This window comes from Ananas comosus, unplaced genomic scaffold (genome assembly GCF_001540865.1).
Source record: "Ananas comosus cultivar F153 unplaced genomic scaffold, ASM154086v1, whole genome shotgun sequence".
NCBI classification, from domain to species: Eukaryota; Viridiplantae; Streptophyta; class Magnoliopsida; order Poales; family Bromeliaceae; genus Ananas; species Ananas comosus.
Window position 1 is genome coordinate 1 of NW_017891821.1, and position 12,287 is coordinate 12,287.

General features: G+C 39.5%; 3 protein-coding genes across 8 annotated transcripts; 2 read left to right on the forward strand and 1 right to left on the reverse strand.

Annotated features, from left to right (window-relative positions):
* The first annotated feature begins 20 nt into the window (after positions 1–20).
* Positions 21–5,436, forward strand: LOC109705171 (protein PLASTID MOVEMENT IMPAIRED 15-like). 5 transcript variants are annotated; one of them, XM_020225915.1, is made up of 2 exons: positions 21–242; positions 3,428–5,436. In XM_020225915.1, the coding sequence occupies exon 2, from the start codon at positions 3,434–3,436 to the stop codon at positions 5,102–5,104; it is 1,671 nt and encodes a 556-aa protein (XP_020081504.1). In that variant the 5' UTR covers positions 21–242; positions 3,428–3,433; the 3' UTR covers positions 5,105–5,436. The 5 variants fall into 5 exon arrangements, with proteins under 5 accessions (XP_020081504.1, XP_020081506.1, XP_020081502.1 ...); XM_020225917.1 differs by having other exon boundaries at positions 3,441–5,436; XM_020225913.1 differs by having other exon boundaries at positions 242–296; positions 3,386–5,436.
* On the forward strand, positions 295–2,347 carry LOC109705172 (protein PLASTID MOVEMENT IMPAIRED 15-like). 2 transcript variants are annotated; one of them, XM_020225919.1, is made up of 2 exons: positions 295–423; positions 457–2,347. In XM_020225919.1, exons 1-2 carry the CDS (start codon positions 348–350, stop codon positions 2,013–2,015), a joined length of 1,635 nt encoding a protein of 544 aa, XP_020081508.1. In that variant the 5' UTR covers positions 295–347; the 3' UTR covers positions 2,016–2,347. The 2 variants fall into 2 exon arrangements, with proteins under 2 accessions (XP_020081508.1, XP_020081507.1); XM_020225918.1 differs by having other exon boundaries at positions 295–2,347.
* Positions 5,437–7,752: 2,316 nt separating the features above from the next.
* Positions 7,753–10,461, reverse strand: LOC109705173. Its single transcript, XM_020225920.1, has 5 exons — positions 10,177–10,461; positions 9,535–9,738; positions 9,347–9,439; positions 7,900–7,995; positions 7,753–7,788 (listed from the first exon to the last, which is right to left on the reverse strand). The coding sequence occupies exons 1-5, from the start codon at positions 10,378–10,380 to the stop codon at positions 7,753–7,755; spliced, it is 633 nt and encodes a 210-aa protein (XP_020081509.1). The 5' UTR covers positions 10,381–10,461.
* Positions 10,462–12,287: the final 1,826 nt, after the last annotated feature.

Below are 12,287 nucleotides of genomic sequence, written 5' to 3' on the forward strand. Positions count from 1 at the left end.
AAGACTATATATCCTTCCGGTCCGTTTACGTATACTATTATCGATCAGTAGTTTAACATCAGGTACGTGTGCCTCACCTTGATTTCCATTGCCGCTTTTCTATCACAGTCCTCACAGAACATAAAAACAAGTGGGTGCGCGCGTTCTACTGACGTTGAGTCTATAAAACAAAAACAAAAGAATATTGATATATATAAAAGAAGCAGAGAATCAAACTATCCGCCCATAAAGTACAGTTTAAGGTCTATAAAAAGTTCTCCACTTGCTTATTACTATCGTTTGTTTAACTTTCGTAGATCAACAATAGGGCCTGAGATTTTTGTTTTCTTAATTAACTTTAGGTTTGTATGCCAGAAATGTTGGAATTCCTGCCTGCGAAGATGAAATTTAGTGAATCGTCGGAAAGAGAGAGAGACTGGGTAGGAGCGAAGCAGCTTGCAGCTACAAGTGCAGCAGGAGTGTCCAACTTTGATGTCTTCGGAGAAGCAGAATGCATCGAACAAGAATCAAGACAATTCAATTGCGATGCTGGTTCTGCTTTGGAACAATCAACAGAAGAAGCTGAGAAGGAAATGTTTTCCGGCCTTGCCGGCAAGCTGAGAAAAGAAATAGAAGAAGCGAATGTTGAGCGGGTGTTTATTGGTCTCACCAGAGCCGAGACCGAGAGAGAGTATACAGAAATAGAAGCCCAAAGAGCTGCCGAGGCTGCTCGATTTCATAGGAAAATAGAAATCGCTAGCAGTAAGATCAGGTTGCTCTCCGAAGAACTCATTGCTGCCAAGGAGCTCGAAGCGGAGCTCGCGGCAACATATCAGGATTTGAATGCCCTGCAGAATGAGATGGAGTACATAAAAGTGATGGAGAGAAGTTCTCAGAACAAGCGTTTGAGCGATAAACTCGAGTTAGCGTCATCTCGGGCAGAATTGGAGGCGGCGAGGAAAGAGCTGCTATCTCTCCGAGAAGAAGGATTTAAGCTAATGGCTGAAATGGATAGTATAAGAGGAGAATCAATAAAGATTGCCGAAGAGAGAGCGCAGTTGGCGAAGTCTGAAAGGAAAAGAGAAGCCCATCTTCGGTCCCTCAACTCAGATCTTCACAAAGCCATGTCTAAACTTGAATCGGCGGCCTCAGCCGAGAAGAGGGCTGGCGCTATCGTCGCGAATCTCTCGGCAGCACTGCAGCAACTTCAGTTGGATGCTGCTGCGGCGAAGCGAGAAGCGGAGCTGACTAACCAGGAAGTATCAGCTATACGGGAAGAGACCGCGAAGATGTACTCGACCACCAAATTTTGTGAGGAAAGACTCCGAGATGCGGCGGAGGAACTCGAAGCAGGTAAGGAGTCGGAAGCGGTGGCTCTCGAGCAGTTACAGATGCTAACCGAGAGTATAATGAGAGAGAGAGCGATCGCCGCTCTTTTTTGTTCGACGATAACACTGTCCGCGTTTGAGTACCACTATCTGATCAAGCAAGGAAGGTCGGCCCACGAAGTTGCTGACAAGAAGGTGGCCGCGGCTGAGGCATGGATCGAAGCAATAATTCAAGCTAGAGAGGAGGAGGAGGAGGAGGAGGAGGAGACGCACTCTCCGAGGGCGGCCGAAACTACTCGGAATCGGAGGAACAAGAAGAACAAGAAGAAGGCAGATCTGCAGACAGCGAGGAGCTCGAGGGAACACGATCTGCAGGAGAGAGAACTAGCAGAGCCGTTAAAGCCGAAGCTTGCAATAGCAATGCCGAGAAGGTCGATTACTTTAGGCCATGGCCGTGGTGGTTTAGCCGCTGTGCAGCCGAGAAGATCCATCAGCTTAGCTGGTGGCGCGGCGGCAGCGGGAGAATCAAGAACGGCGAGAAAGGCTAGGAGGTCGTCATCACTTCCGCCTACGAGACGGCGCAGCACCACCAGGCCTCAGCCAGCATTCGCCTCCAGGAGAAAGAAGGTGGTGCACAGGCTCGTTAATTTCTTGAGTCGGAGCGCCGGAAAGAACTTGGGAGGACAATGCATTATTCTGGGAGCTTAATTAATTCCCAAGTTCGAAATCTCTTCTGCACTAGTGGTGGTGTAGCGCAACGTATAATATATAATATAATAATAATAGTACGTAATGCTCGTTTCTTCCTTTACTTGTAATTAATTAGCAAGGGCCTGTACGTGCATGTTTAATTTGCTCCCACCTGAAATCGGAGCCAAAGCAGAAACGCTTTCCGGCTAGCCTGTTTGATTTCGTGTGACGTGATATTTCGTGTAAAATAAACTCTCGGGCTGAAAACTTGTTTCGGCTAGCTTGTTTGATTATATGTAAAATGATATTTTTATGTAAAATTCACTCTTCTGGTGGGCGAACCTTATTTCAGCTAAGCTTGTTTGATTTCAGGTAAAATGATTTTTCTTGTAAAACCACTTGACAAATCTTTTGCTTGTTTGATTTCAAGTAAAATAATTTTTCGTGTAAAACCATCTGACAAATTTTTTTTTTTTTTTTTTTTTTAAGGCCCGAAAAGGGTGAGCCAAAAATAAAACCTAGCGAGAGCAACGGAGAGAACAGTAGTGTTAGGATTTGCCGATTCCGCGAGCTGCACAGTATTCCTTGGCCTTGCTGCACAAAGTGTGGGGCCTTCCGCATTCAGCGGCGTGCACCTGCTGCGCGCGGTTGGCATGCGAGCCAATTCGTCTCATGCATCGTGCAAGAAAAGAGTTTCTCTAATCCCAGGAAACGACGATGCTTGCCGACCACTACAAGGTACATAGACATCACAAGCACGTTTCACTACGGGCGGCTCAACTTGAGCCATATAAATAGAGCAATGCTGTCTACTAATACACTCATATTGTGGACAGAAATGATACGCATGACAAGTGTGGGGTTAGGAAGCTCTCTGTTGTCACACGCTTCCAGCACAGTACGAGGGGGCATGGACCACTTGTAACACTTGTAATTTGGGCTGCTAAAGTAGTCCATTCGCGTGTTGGTCCACCGTTCTTCATGACTGGGAGAGAGGGAGAGGGATGTGTAGCCAAGAAACGTGGCAAATTATGTGGCACTAGCTTAATTTGCCGAAGCATGATGATGCACTACTTAAGTAAGTCTTTATAAAGATCAATATAGCTGTAGGCAATCACCAGAGGATAGCTCAGAGGTCTGCTTCGTTTTATATCCTTTTGTGGTAAGTTCTCCTCCGTCTCACCGCCTGTTTTTTTTTTTTCCTTCTTTGAACATAAAACAAAAGACTATATATCCTTCCGGTCCGTTTACGTATACTATTATCGATCAGTAGTTTAACATCAGGTAGGTGTGCCTCACCTTGATTTCCATTGCCGTTTTTCTATCAGTCCTCACAGAACATAAAAACAAGTGGGTGCGCGCGTTCTACTGACGTTGAGTCCTCACAGATCAATAGGGCCTGAGATTTTTGTTTTCTTAATTAACTTTAGGTTTGTATGCCAGAAATGTTGGAACTCCTGCCTGCGAAGATGAAATTCAGTGAATCGTCGGAAAGAGAGAGAGACTGGGTAGAAGCGAAGCAGCTTGCAGCTACAAGTGCAGCAGGAGTGTCCAACTTTGATGTCTTCGGAGAAGCAGAATGCATCGAACAAGAATCAAGACAATTCAATTGCGATGCTGGTTCTGCTTTGGAACAATCAACAGAAGAAGCTGAGAAGGAAATGTTTTCCGGCCTTGCCGGCAAGCTGAGAAAAGAAATAGAAGAAGCGAATGTTGAGCGGGTGTTTATTGGTCTCACCAGAGCCGAGGCCGAGAGAGAGTATACAGAAATAGAAGCCCAAAGAGCTGCCGAGGCTGCTCGATTTCATAGGAAAATAGAAATCGCTAGCAGTAAGATCAGGTTGCTCTCCGAAGAACTCATTGCTGCCAAGGAGCTCGAAGCGGAGCTCGCGGCAACATATCAGGATTTGAATGCCCTGCAGAATGAGATGGAGTACATAAAAGTGATGGAGAGAAGTTCTCAGAACAAGCGTTTGAGCGATAAACTCGAGTTAGCGTCATCTCGGGCAGAATTGGAGGCGGCGAGGAAAGAGCTGCTATCTCTCCGAGAAGAAGGATTTAAGCTAATGGCTGAAATGGATAGTATAAGAGGAGAATCAATAAAGATTGCCGAAGAGAGAGCGCAGTTGGCGAAGTCTGAAAGGAAAAGAGAAGCCCATCTTCGGTCCCTCAACTCAGATCTTCACAAAGCCATGTCTAAACTTGAATCGGCGGCCTCAGCCGAGAAGAGGGCTGGCGCTATCGTCGCGAATCTCTCGGCAGCACTGCAGCAACTTCAGTTGGATGCTGCTGCGGCGAAGCGAGAAGCGGAGCTGACTAACCAGGAAGTATCAGCTATACGGGAAGAGACCGCGAAGATGTACTCGACCACCAAATTTTGTGAGGAAAGACTCCGAGATGCGGCGGAGGAACTCGAAGCAGGTAAGGAGTCGGAAGCGGTGGCTCTCGAGCAGTTACAGACGCTAACCGAGAGTATAATGAGAGAGAGAGCGATCGCCGCTCTTTTTTGTTCGACGATAACACTGTCCGCGTTTGAGTATCACTATCTGATCAAGCAAGGAAGGTCGGCCCACGAAGTTGCTGACAAGAAGGTGGCCGCGGCTGAGGCATGGATCGAAGCAATAATTCAAGCTAGAGAGGAGGAGGAGGAGGAGGAGGAGGAGGAGACGCACTCTCCGAGGGCGGCCGAAACTACTCGGAATCGGAGGAACAAGAAGAACAAGAAGAAGGCAGATCTGCAGACAGCGAGGAGCTCGAGGGAACACGATCTGCAGGAGAGAGAACTAGCAGAGCCGTTAAAGCCGAAGCTTGCAATAGCAATGCCGAGAAGGTCGATTACTTTAGGCCATGGCCGTGGTGGTTTAGCCGCTGTGCAGCCGAGAAGATCCATCAGCTTAGCTGGTGGCGCGGCGGCAGCGGGAGAATCAAGAACGGCGAGAAAGGCTAGGAGGTCGTCATCACTTCCGCCTACGAGACGGCGCAGCACCACCAGGCCTCAGCCAGCATTCGCCTCCAGGAGAAAGAAGGTGGTGCACAGGCTCGTTAATTTCTTGAGTCGGAGCGCCGGAAAGAACTTGGGAGGACAATGCATTATTCTGGGAGCTTAATTAATTCCCAAGTTCGAAATCTCTTCTGCACTAGTGGTGGTGTAGCGCAACGTATAATATATAATATAATAATAATAGTACGTAATGCTCGTTTCTTCCTTTACTTGTAATTAATTAGCAAGGGCCTGTACGTGCATGTTTAATTTGCTCCCACCTGAAATCGGAGCCAAAGCAGAAACGCTTTCCGGCTAGCCTGTTTGATTTCGTGTGACGTGATATTTCGTGTAAAATAAACTCTCGGGCTGAAAACTTGTTTCGGCTAGCTTGTTTGATTATATGTAAAATGATATTTTTATGTAAAATTCACTCTTCTGGTGGGCGAACCTTATTTCAGCTAAGCTCGTTTGATTTCAGGTAAAATGATTTTTCTTGTAAAACCACTTGACAAATCTTTTGCTTGTTTGATTTCAAGTAAAATAATTTTCCGTGTAAAACCATCTGACAAATTTTTTTTTTTTTTTTTTTTTTAAGGCCCGAAAAGGGTGAGCCAAAAATAAAACCTAGCGAGAGCAACGGAGAGAACAGTAGTGTTAGGATTTGCCGATTCCGCGAGCTGCACAGTATTCCTTGGCCTTGCTGCACAAAGTGTGGGGCCTTCCGCATTCAGCGGCGTGCACCTGCTGCGCGCGGTTGGCATGCGAGCCAATTCGTCTCATGCATCGTGCAAGAAAAGAGTTTCTCTAATCCCAGGAAACGACGATGCTTGCCGACCACTACAAGGTACATAGACATCACAAGCACGTTTCACTGCGGGCGGCTCAACTTGAGCCATATAAATAGAGCAATGCTGTCTATTAATACACTCATATTGTGGTTATATATTTTATATTTTACTCATCCAAATACTGCCATTTTCACACTAGTTTATTAATTCTTTTTTAATATTGGATGTTTTTAAAAAAATCTAAATATTTGGATCCTTGGATATAACTTATACTCTAGTTTTAGCAATCCCACCTCTTCCCGGATTATCCCAGTATAACCCGTTAAATGGTGGAGTTAGCAATCCCACCCCTCCCCTTGGAATAGGGATAGAAATAGTTATTTCCACCCCTATTTAATTTTTAAATTTAAATTTAAAATTTAAAATTTAAATTTAATTTTTAAAAATTTATATTTTGTAATCTTAAAATTAAAATTTATAACATTTAAATTTTAAATTTTAAATTTTAAATTGATATATTTAATTTTTTAAATTTAAAACTTAAAATATTATATTTCTAAATTTAGATTTGATCTTAAATTTTAAACTTTAAATTAAAAATTTAGAACTTTGAATTTTTGAATTTGAGATTTTTAAATTCAAATTTTAATTTTATTTTTTTGAAATTCAAGAGTTATTTATTTAAATTTAAAATTTTAAATATAAATTTTAAAAATTTTAATTCAAATATAATAAAGAGGGCAATATCATTATTTTCTATTTATAACCACCCAATATCCACTACAAGAAAATTCATATTTAATGGCCATCAAAATGGCCAGCAAAAGTAGTGCAAGATGCCAGCAAAGATTAATGCTGGCAGTTTATAAATTGCTTCGCACGCAATTGTCGGCAAAAGAAAAGAGCCAGCAAAACAATCTTTCACTGACAGTTTGAAGTGCCAAAAAAAATTATTTATCATGGCAATTTAAATGCCAGGAAATAATACATTGGCGGCTCTTTCAATAACCAGCAAATGGACATTTTACGGCAATCTTAGCTACCATCAAAAGCTTATTTGATGGCAGCTAATATCACCAACAGAAATATTTTTTCAGACATTCTAAAGTGCCAGCAAATAGTAATTTCTAGCAGTTTGTAAAACCATGAATTTTTTTTATTTTATTAATTATTCACCAATAAAAGTGTAAAAAATATTGCAATTTTCTCTTTTAGCATGTAGAAGTCATTTAATAAAAGTTCATCAATTTTACACATTGATGCAAGCAGATCATATGATCATAAAAACTACAAATAGCGACCAAATTCCATTAAATATAAAGCGTTATACATTATAATCTATAAGCTAAATACTTTAAAATTAAGTTTATAGTTTGAGTCATACAATCAAAATGACCACCAAAAAAACAAACAACTAAGCTATCTATAAGTCCAAAAAAAAAAAAATATTTGCATAACATTCAGATCATATAGCTTCAAACCAGCTATCTCCAAAATGTTCAAAGTCATAGGATTTTTTCACTTTCCATCTTCTTTAATCTATGACAATGTGAAAAAAAGATTGTATTCAATCATTTGATCCATAATCTATATAAAAAGAAGAATAATTTAATAGATATGTACAAAGATAAAACTTACAATTTAAGAGGGCCAAACAATTGATTTTCAAGTAGTATCACCAACTGTCTTCAAGTTTTGAAAACTACGAATCAGACTCTCATTGGACATTATGACAACCTCAATATACACCTCCCAATACTGTTGGCCTAGTTTTTCACCTCCAACTATAGTAAATGGATCTCTACTAAATAGAATTTCTCGTGCCACATGACGATGTGGTTTTTCGAAAGACATTAATGTCACTTCTTTTCCATCCTATATACCATTTTCAAGCATTACGAAAGATATTTCAATATACATTGAGTTAAGCAAAAGTTAAAATGCTTTAAAAAGATTCAAAATGGCAACTTCATTTCGAGATATTTCATGCTGCATCCTCATTAATTTTCTTATAATGTATCTACAATTTGGAGAGAATTTATTTCATATTGTACTAAAATATGTATGTATTTATCACAAATTAAATTGTAAAAGGTACTAAATTGCATAAGTGGATGATGTAGAAACAAACCCTATGAGTTGAAATTGCATGAATGCATGATGACGACGAGTACCATGCATCTCTTTCAAGTCCATTGGAAGCATCTTCGTTTACATTGGCAACATTCTACAGATTGAACAATTAACCTATTAAAAATATTAAAAAATTAAAATTACATAGCCAAAATACATGAGCAACTAGCAGAATTAAACCTGTCTAGTCTCTATGGAATTAGATTGGTGAAAATCATTTGGGCTCCTTTGCCAAGCATCCATCTTGGCTTCCATTTTAGCTAATTTTGCTTTTAGTTCAATTTGTTCCTGCTCCATAGCTGCTATTTTTTCTTGCATTCCTTGTATTTCCTCTTCAATTTTTCTCTTTGCTTCATATGCCACTCGTACACTTGTCGCACGAGAAGGTATTGAACTCTATATATCAGTAGGACAAGGGCCTAAATCAAGGCCACGAACATGACCTTGTCTTTCTTTTCTAAAAACTTCTGAAAATAAATCGCCTTCTTTAAGAGCCTTTTTTGCTTTCTCTGGATTATCCATGGTTATCTTATCAATGCCACTCTATAATTTTTATAAGAGTAAGTAAAACTAAAATCCAGTTTCACACAGCTAACATATAAGAAATGAAAAGTACATAGAGAGAGTTGCTCCACACAATTTTGCTCGCACATTCAGCATTCACTGGAGCTCCATCTTTGTGAATATGGGTGATTTTGAAAAGTTCTGCTCTTGTTGGTAGAATTCCTTTATTTTTATGCTGTCACCAATACATATTCTCTTGATATTTTGAAGTGAAGCCAAGTATAAATGAATTCAATAACAAAAGAGACTCTTAAAAAATTCTATCATACTAATTTTTTTTAGCTAATGTTTGGAAGTCTGCTACTGTAAAATTCATACATCATGTTGTCTAGTTTATAATTTATCAAGTTTATGTGCGAAGATATCAAACTTTAGTCTTATATCATACTAATTTTGTCTCTTTTGAATTTTAATCCATTTATACTAATTTTCAAGCTTATTCAGTATGTCTAGTTTATAATTTATCAAGTTTATGTGCGAAGATATCAAACTTTAGTCTTATATCATACTAATTTTGTCTCTTTTGAATTTTAATCCATTGTAACGAATTTTCAAGCTTATTCAGTAATTCTAAGATGTTCTTAGTCAAACTTAACTGCTATATGCTATATTCTCTACATATGGTTCTTTGATCCTTGGAACCAATGCTCTATGGTTCTCTGATCCTTGGATGCAATACTCTATTCTATGTCAACAACTATTATATTGAATAAAAGGACAACAAATTCATGAGATATATATGAGGTTATGATTGAGTTACCTAAGTTGTGAATCTTCCATTCAGCTAAAATATTGTTCATCTATTGTCTTACTACATTACATCATCATAGTATGAAGCCAATTAGCAAGTAGAGAAAAGTTAAAGGACATAAGACGCTCACTTCCTCTTCACGAATATGAGCGAAGCTTTTCGATCCAGCAGTATGGAAAGTAACCTGCTTTGAACGATTAACCTTGTTCCTTAAACAACGAGCCTAAATTTACAGTTATTATAGTTAGAAATATTTTAAGACAAGTACAAAATAAAATAATATGAAAATATTTAAATAGTTACTACTTTTCTACTCACCTGTCCTTCCTCACTATTCCAAAAATCAATTAAATGCTTCCATTGATCAGGAATGACCCTTGGATCACGATCAGCTACACGATCCTCATAAGTTTTATGGGCATCATAGTGCTTTTTTTTCAATTCACACTTGAAGTCCTTCCATTTCTTTCCAAGGGCCTTTATAACCCAAGACATACTATCATCTTCGATATCATACTTTAACTATAAAATGCCAAAAATAAACTATTTTTTCAGCAAAACAAGGTATATGTAAATAGCAAGATTTTAAGTGTCCATCGGCACAGGTCGTATTCACCGTGCCGTACCGTGCCAACAAGATACCGGCACGATACAGATCCCGTGCCGATGGCACAGCTCAAAACCCTCTATTTTTAAAATTAGTAAGTAACTTCCTCAATAAAGTTCAAAAGATGTGATAAAAAGCATAATAAATAGTTAGAATATTTTGTTGCTAAAAAAATAAATATTTCATGTTATTAAGTGTCGGCACACAAGAATTTTTTTGATGGGCACGCAGTTAACGGCACAGCTCGGCATGCACCGTGCCGTACCGTGTCGGCAAGTTTCCGGCACGACCCTGTGCCACGACATTTAAATCCTTGGTAAATAGGCAATTTATTAAATGATTTAAATACAAACCTTTACTAAGTTCCATAGTTTTTCTTTATACTCTGATGGTACTTGCCTCCAATCTTTATATATAAGAGGTGCATCGTTTCCATTTCTTACTACAGTGCCTAAGAAGTTTGTGAATTTTATAGCATCATCTCCAATTGGTTGGTCAAATTTATTGAACTTTTGTGGTAGAAGTTCATCATCTCGCGTTGCCCAGATTTTCAGCATTCGAATAGGACCTCTTTTGTTCTTTGATTTTCTAGTAGAATCTATTGAAAGAAATCACCGAAATAAGCTTACTCTATCATAATATATATAATGTATGAAACATTTACATAATCACTCATTTACCAAATTTTTTTCTGAATTAAAATAAAATAATAACAAAATTTTGTTACCTGCATTTGGTTCATTGTGATCCTCTTTCATTTCATCTTCAGTAGAATGATTATATTTTCATTATAATTATAATGCATATGGTTATTATAATTATCATGCATATGGTTATATAATATATTATGATCTTCTGCAAAACCTTGATGATGCATCAGGTGAGATCTTGATGGTATAATAGATGGTCGAACCAAGTGTCCATTTACTATCCTTTCTAGTTCATTGCTAGATGAAGGGCGGTTGGCATACAAGTGATTTTGACCTAGTAATTGCGTTTGATTCGATCAAGTGCCATGATGCCTAGAGGTAGGTTGTGTTTTGTGAAGCGATGGTTGGGCTCCTCGTGGTTTGAATTGCTTAGGCAAGGGAGTATTTGATGAAGGCATTTGCATAGGGCGTTTATGTGTACTTGTGGGATGTGAGGGATCAGATGTAAGATGCCTTGAGTGAGTATTTAAATGCCGCATGATTAAAGTGAATCCTGCTGTCATGCCCCGGGGTCCCTGTTTGGATTTAAAACCAATGCGGAAGTGCCCAATTTTTTTTTTTTTTGAAAAACTTGACCCCAAGGGATGTCAGATTCGCCACAAATACAGAAAATCCACTGTTCACATGGACAGAGTCTTCCCTATATTCGCACAGCGTCGCACAAGTACAAGATACAACCACATACATATGAACATCCACATATATAAACCACATCACAATTTTCACTTTATTCCATCACAGATAGATATAAATTCACATATATTAGTTTAAAACGTTTCCTACCCGAAAACTCATTTTGAAACACTAAGAATAATGAAAACCAAGAAAAAGCCCTTTTAAAATCATTTTCCACACGGAAATCTTTTTCTTTTAAAACACACTACCACAAGGGGTGGAAAATCATATTCCATCGCATTGGAAAAACCATAAATCCTTTATTATATTCACAAAAATATATTTGTCCAATTTAAGCAAATCACTGAACCATAAATACTAAGTTAATTATTTAAGAAGTCAAGGAATTTAACCAAAATGCACTGGGTCGGGAACTCTAATCGATCACTAGGAACGCTCCTCACGCACCGTCCCGACTCGGACCCGTGACGTCACTTGAAAGGGGGGTAGGGGGCGAGAACATGTACACATGTTTCCCCTCCCAGTGGGTACCGCAAGCCGACGAGGGCAAGGGGTACTTACCAGTCACAGAGGATAACAACAAGTATAGATAATGGTAATACAGTAGCAATGATAAACAAGAAAAACGAAATGTATATATGAATAACTACCGCTACTGTATGTATGCACCAACCAGACGACAAGTCCAAAAGTAACCCAATTTGTAAGGTACCGGACTTTTAAAACTATGAGGTTACGGTGTGCATTTGGTTGGAAAGCCATTTGAATCGTCCCGGTGAAGTTCCGTGAAGTTCGGAAGCTTTCGGGCGTTTCGGTGCGCGTAGGCGCGGAAACGGGACCCGGAAGGCTATGTCGGCCCGTGGACTAAATCCGGCATTAGCGTGGATGAAAAGATGATGAAAACATGCTTGAAAACATGTCACGCCCTGGGACCGGCGGAGGCCCTCCCGGTAGCGTGCCCAGACCCGCCATATGTCTACACATATAAGGCGTCTACAATAAAAGCGGAAGTAAAAGCGAGTAATAGAACAAATAGAAGGAGTGAAATAACAAGCAACTAATGATATCAGAGCGAATAAAGTTCTAACATCTACATCAAGGTAGAGAAGTAAAGCTAG